This window comes from Helianthus annuus, chromosome 3, assembly GCF_002127325.2.
Source record: "Helianthus annuus cultivar XRQ/B chromosome 3, HanXRQr2.0-SUNRISE, whole genome shotgun sequence".
In the NCBI taxonomy this organism is placed as follows: domain Eukaryota; kingdom Viridiplantae; phylum Streptophyta; class Magnoliopsida; order Asterales; family Asteraceae; genus Helianthus; species Helianthus annuus.
The window spans coordinates 108,723,174-108,730,485 of NC_035435.2; the positions used below are offsets into that span (position 1 = coordinate 108,723,174).

Genomic DNA, 7,312 nt, shown 5'->3' on the forward strand with positions numbered 1-7,312 from the left:
AAATCTTGAAAAAAAAGTTTAGGCGTTCTGAGTGTCAAGTATCCAATCGACTAATCAGGGACAATCACTAATTTCTAACCTTGTTAAGTCATATATATATATTTTATTAATATATTGGTATATTCTTTTTAATAAAATATAAAATTTTAATAAATTTGAATCACTGTTCATGGGAAATTATAATTCATATGTATAGTATAGTATAGTATAGTATAGTATAGTATAGTATAGTATAGTATAGTATAGTATAGTATAGTATAGTATAGTATAGTATAGTATAGTATAGTATAGTATAATATAATATAATATAATATAATATTAATTAACTATTATCAAAAGAATTTTGAAGAATTTAGTTCTGTGTGTTTGTAGATAGAGATATAGAATTAGGGGAAAGTGTGGATATCTACAAATTTAATGGTAAAATAACATATATTGTAATCACGAATCTAAATAATTACCATATAAAATTTATATAATTATGGAAGAAATATAAAGCTTTTTTTGAACGACCAGTAAAATTTTATTAAAACGGGAAAGCCGAAAGCTAAACCCATACGCCAAATATGATTACAACCACCAAAATTATATACAATCCACCAAAGCACCATCTAAACATTCCACCTTTAGCGCTTCCATTTCTCCCAGTTAATCGACTTCAGTGATGTCGGATCCAAAGTTGGCCAAGTACTTTGACCTCTTCAACAATTGAACCGATCTCTTCTGAAACACAAATTGATAAATTAAAGGATTTTACAGATAAAACAATATTGTTGAATTCAATAAAGAATCTAGTGAAGTTTATTAAGTGAGATATAAAATCAAAGTAAAATAAATTTTAGAAAAAATGGAACATACATGCAAACACCAATAGCACACACTCAAACATGTATATCTCCAAGTGATAAGAAGTTAAAGTAGAGACATCCATTTTGTGAGGTTTATTGTAATATTTTCCAATTATAGAAGTTTTAAGTAGGTTTACAAACCCTACAACTAATTTCATAAAATCTATTATGTTTAATATATCTAAGAAATAGATACACGGATCAGATTGTAACTATACCAAGTGTCGATATTCTAATCATTCATATCGGTATGGATTGAATTTCCGCCTCAAGACACCGGAAAATTCAACTTCTTACAAACAAACCTAAACTGATATCAATTAAAAGGTAGAATAATTGGGATTTCAAGTAATACTCCTATTATACAATATTACACAATATTATTGTTGTTGTTGTTGTTGTTGTTGTTGCAGGCCCATCATCAATGGGCTCATTATGGTAAATGTGTCACACATTCTTAAGAGAAAATATATCAAACGAAACGACTTAGATACTCATCAACTGTAGTATATTTAACATCGGGATAAAGCTCCGAAGCCTCCACTCCGAATGATGGTTCAATCTCAAAGTTTGTTTGATCGCCCTTTACAAAGACCGTGTGCGAGATTGACATGATTAAGCTGCGTGGAAGAGGAGATTCTGCAAGATAATGAACAAATAGTTTATATATATTCAACCTCCATAGATTAACCGAAAAGGTAGGATATTTTGTTGTTGTATTTATCCAACTTACCCTCTATGTTTTTCAATACTTGATCTTCAGATAGATAGACCTTCTCCAATGTTTTGCCAATCTTTTTCTCCCATAACGACACGAGTTCGTTGAACGAGTATATGTTACCCGGAGGGTTTATGTAGACACTTTTGTTGACGGTTCTTGGGTCATCAACGGTTTTAATGGTGTAGGTTGCAATGTCATGTTCCTCATTGAAAACAGCTACAATATAAAACATTAATTAGAAACATTCCCAAAATAAAAACGACACATGATCATAATGCTCGAATACTCAATAACTAAAGGAATAATGGATTTTAATAATCCAAAATATTAGGCGCTGGCCGGCAACGGTCCCAACTTCAAAAATAACCAGCGGTGGTCCCACCTTTTCACATATATTGTAAACTAATGGACCTTTATTAATAGAACCTTAATTTCTTTTTGTCCCCTTATCTTTTTCGGTTTAGTAAAAGTCCATTGGTTTACAATATATGAAAAGGTGGGACCACCACTGGTTATTTTTGAAGTTAGGACCATTGAAGGCCAACTGCTAATAGTTAGAATTATTAAAATCCATTATTCCATAACTAAATAAACTGCAATAGTGTTTACCTTTCGCGTTTCCATCACCTAAGCTAACGACTTTGTCCCTTGGGGGAGCGGTGACCCCAGACTGAGCCAATGTTGGAAGCAAATAACCCGCAAAACAGTTGGAACTTATATATGTATAAGGTATGTTTTCAGCCTCAATGGCTCGGCGAACCTGAGCCTTGGTTGCGAATAACGTTTTGGCAGGTTCCACGGCGTGTGAACGATCCGCATCGTTTCCAAACTCGGATGGATAAAATTTCTAGATGAGCATGATAAGTTAGAACTCATAGCTACTCTTTAATTTGTTCATTGATATGGTTTATCTCTGTAACTAAATACCTTGATATTACCAGCTTCTTTTATGGCAGCAATGATTTTGACTTGATCAGCAAGTTGTGTTTGACTCACTCCTACTGCCGAGATCACCACATCTACCTGCTTTATCGCCGTGATCAGCCTCTCGTGATCATGCAAATCGCCCTAACATAATTACACCAAATATGAACAACGTTATGATATTAGTAAACTGCTAAAGAACAACAGATAGAGTAGATTGATTATTACTGACAGTGATGATATTAACGCCGGCTTTCTTAAAACAGTCGATCACTGAAGATTTGGAAGGATCGGAGAGCGTGGATTCCCTAACGAGGACGAAAGTAGGATGACCCATGTTAGCGCTGGCTTCGACTATGAATTTACCGATGTAGCCGGTTCCTCCGATGATCAGAATCTTACTCTTCTCCGCCATGTTCTGTGTAGAATGATGATTTTCCGGTGATTATATAAAAAGAGTCAACGAAAGCTAATTGTCAAGTGCTATGAGAGTGTTGTAGAAGAGTAAGCTTATGAGCCTGGTCAATTTATAGCTTGTCCACTTTCTATTATAAAAATCGATGTTGGTATTGGTACCGGTACTTTTTCTGTATTTGTGGTACCGAAAATCTGGTACTGATGCCGGTAATGAAACGATCAATTCGGTACGATATTTGATGTCCACTTCTCCTCGAACTTGGTATTGGTATTTTCACTATTCATACCAATACGATACGAGTATAATACCAATCTCATTCCTACTTTTGACCCTGTCAAATTTTGTAGGTGATCTAAAAATTATAAAAATTATAGTCTACGCTTAATGATGCAATTTTTATGATTAAAAACAAGAGTAATAAACCTACCATAACAATTAATAATTATTTAAATGACTTTTAGTTTTACAACAATAAAATAGATGTCAACTAACGATTATCATTTTACACACTTGATAGGTACATTTAACCTTCTAATTTTTTTATTAGATAATTGAATATATATGCAGGTGAAGGTTCGTTAAGGGAACCTTAAAAAATAGAAAACTGAGGAACTCACTTTGGATTAAAATTTTCTACGACTAACATGCGATGATATCGTGATTTCTTTTTTAGGTTAAAAATATACGGAGGGGCAAAAGTGAAAAAAAAATAATAAAATAAAATACCTTCTTAACCTTCCTTCATGTCTATCTCTCAACAAATATATATGGAATCTATTAATTTTCAACCAAACACTAACACGTCATAGAAAAGATGACTTATTGGGGTATTGTATCGTAAATCATCCGGCTAAACCCAGGTTAAAGGCGAAATCATGAGATGGCCCGACCAAGGGGTTCAGATGCTTTACAATACGCTAAACCCAGGTTAAAGGCCAACGTTTTCGTATTTTATTTTAGAGACCAACAATTCCACAATTTTAGTTAACAAATAAACAAAAAACTTTATAAATAAGGATGTTTAGCTTCATCTGATGAAGGAAAAAAAATGTAGGTATCGAACGGAACCAAACCATTTTTAGTTCGTCTAATGGTGGTTTGTCGTTATCGGTTGCACTTTCATGTTATTTATAGACTAAAAATCTGGCAAATTATCAACGAACAGTCACTGATGAACAGGCTACCAACGCCAACAACTGAAAAGCCTGAGTGGACTCAACTTTTAAAAACTTGGCAACTGAATTTTGGACATATCCCCTGACGGATATGTCATCGTTAACGGTATTTATAGGCATAAAGGTATTTGTAGGCATAACCACCAATTTTTAAAAACTTGACAACTGAATTTTCGTTCCACAAAAAGCTAAGGAAAATAAAAGCCGTTGGTATTTGTAGGCATAACCACCAAAAGGATATATGTCGATAATTAGTCAGTAATTGCCGAAAAATTACCAAGAACAAGTTGACATGCAATTTTTTTATATATAATATTCAGTTGCTAATCATCAACTATTTATGGCGGTAGGCAACTAGCCTTCGGTGATACTCCTTTTTCAAGTAGTGGGAGTTGTGGTGGGCATGGCAGGGATGGTGGTGGCGCGGGGTGGATAAGGTGTGTTGGCAACGACGATGACGGGACAGAGGCTAAGACGACGAGGGAGTCGGAGATTACGATTTCTTTGATTAAATTCCTTCATAATTAGGAATGTTAGGCTTCCTTTACATGATTAAAGTGTATTGAATTTAATTCAAATCTAGTTCCATCGTTATACTTGGAATTCACTGTAACACCTCAATCCGGATGGGTCGATGTGTCACTATAACAGGGGATCAGAACAAAAGTTATAATTCCATTAATTAAATCAAAGTTGGAAATACATAACAAAAGTTAGAGTAAGCCCGAATGTCTAATACAGATTATTTAGAATCATAATTTTAATGACATCTTCAAATTATTCCTAAGCATTAGTCTTCTCTCACCTGATCCCGCCAAGGTATCCTATGAACCTGAGGTATACAAAAAGTTTACAAAATTAGCCAAATGCCCAGTACAGAATAATAGGCTCAAGTAGCAAATACGTTATCAACTAAAATGATATCACTTTATTTCGTAATGTAAACTACCACGAAGCAAAACAAAGCAAAGCAAAGCATAACATATATCTGAACTGAACCATATCATACAGATATAACCATAAGCTAAACATAGGTGACAACCACAAAGTATGTCACATGAGACGGTGCCGGTTACCCTACCCGTCTTCCATGTCCAGAAACATTCCTAGGATATATCCATAGCCTCCTAGTCATTATGTACCACACTTTTACCTAGGGACGTCGTGAACTGATAACTCCTTCATGGGAGGAGCCAGAGAACTTAGGGTAACAGATATCAGATAATCAGAACTAAATATAACACTAACATTAACAGATATTATAAGTATCAGAACATGCGATAATGAGCACAATATAATCATAAACTTATCGCATGTTGTCAAACCGAGTAACAATTGTAATCAAAGTAACAAACGAACGGACAGTCAATTGAATCGATGCTTAAAGACGTTAGTTTTAAAAATTAATATATATAAATATATTGGACTACTAGACCATCATTTTAGACTAGTACGCCCATGGCTTTATAACCTGGTGGCATCTTGAGGGTGAGATCAAGCTTTGGGACCAAAATGTATTGGGTTCAATTCCCATAAAAGGGGGTTTTTCCCATATTTATTGGGTTTCCCCCTAAATTGGTGTGTAGGCATTATGCCTAGTGGAGATGGGTACGATCGGGTGGTTCCACTGGTGGCACGATGATACTCCAGTGGTCCTTCAGTGATCCAAATTTGCCGTTCAAAAAAAAAATATACTATATGTTTTACTTTTCCCGTAAACCCCTTGGGTCTTATTGTGCATAAGTTTTGACTTTTGATTATTTATGAAAGATAGGTTATTACCTTGGAGTACTCTCCGGGCTCGAGAAAGTAAGTTGTATTAAAAACTATATATGATTAATACATACTTAAAATCATACAAAAATAACGACATATTAAATGTGTTGGGTATAAAAGACTTATAAACTTTTTATAAACGTAATTATTTTTTAGAGTAAAATGCAATTTGCGTCCCTGTGGTATGTCCCAAACATCAACTGAGCCCCTAAAAATAATTTTTTGCATTTTGAGCCCCTGTGTTATTAATTTCATAACAGTATGAGTCCCTGCTGTCAGTCTTCTGTCAGTTTGACCGTTTGCCAGTTGTGAAAAGTCCATAATACCCCCCGCCCTTTAATATCTACACGTAAAGCAGACCAGTTTCATTATCATCATCAACAGTCGCTCCCAACTCCCAATATCATCATCATCAACAGCTCTCCTCTCCCAACTCCCAAGATCATCATCATCATCTTCATCGAAGAGATCAACTTCATCTTCATCGAACAGATCAGGTCATCTTCATCATCTTCATCGAACATCGAACAGATCATCTTCATCTTCATCGAACAGATCAGGTTCATCTTCATCCTCATATTGGTCATTCGATGTGTTTATGTGTTTATATTGTAAAAAACAGAGGGTTGATTCTGGGTTTGATTTTGGGTTGATTTTGGGTTACATTCGATGAAAAACAGAGGGTGAAAAACAGATTTTGGGTTTGATTTTGGGTTGATTTTGGGTTTGATTTTGGGTTTGATTTTGAATGTGTTTATATTGTGAAAAAACAGAGGGTTGATTCTGGGTTGATTTTGGGTTACATTCGATGAAAAACAGAGGGTGAAAAACAGAGGGTGAAAAACAGATTTTGGGTTTGATTTTGGGTTGATTCTGGGTTTGATTTTGGGTTTGATTTTGAATGTGTTTATATTGTGAAAAACAGAGGGTGAAAAACATAGGGTTGATTTTCGGTGAAAAACAGAGGGTTTGATTCGATGATTTGGGTTCCTCATATTAAGAACTGATCGGATCAGTTTCGGATTGAATGTGTTCCTCATTTTGATTTTTGTTTTTTGTTTGATTCGATGATAACAGTTATTTAGGTATTTTGGTTTTGATTTGATGATTTGAATGTGTTATTTGGGGGTTTGAATGTGTTTTTGTTTTGATTCTTGTGGGTTTAGGGTTTAGGGTATCCTCATTTTAATGTGTTTTGGTTTTTGATTCTTGTAGGTTTAGGGTTTAGGGTATCCTCATTTGAATGTGTTTTGGTTTTGATGCTGGTTTGAATGTTTTTGTTGTATCGAATCAGTTTCGGATTGAATGTGTTCCTCGTTTGAATGTGTTTTGGTTTTGATTCTGGTTTGAATGTTTTTGTTGTATCGGATCAGTTTTGGATTGAATGTGTTCCTCATTTGAATATGTTTTGTTGTACCGAATGGCTGCGGACGTAAAGATACTACGCAAA

General features: G+C 34.6%; 1 protein-coding gene across 1 annotated transcript; it reads right to left on the bottom strand.

The window, feature by feature from the left end:
• Nucleotides 1-1,162: 1,162 nt before the first annotated feature.
• Nucleotides 1,163-3,054, bottom strand: LOC110929532 (isoflavone reductase-like protein). The gene is made up of 5 exons (XM_022172688.2): nucleotides 2,726-3,054; nucleotides 2,497-2,637; nucleotides 2,179-2,416; nucleotides 1,582-1,785; nucleotides 1,163-1,487 (listed from the first exon to the last, which is right to left on the bottom strand). The coding sequence occupies exons 1-5, from the start codon at nucleotides 2,906-2,908 to the stop codon at nucleotides 1,321-1,323; spliced, it is 933 nt and encodes a 310-aa protein (XP_022028380.1). The 5' UTR covers nucleotides 2,909-3,054; the 3' UTR covers nucleotides 1,163-1,320.
• Nucleotides 3,055-7,312: the final 4,258 nt, after the last annotated feature.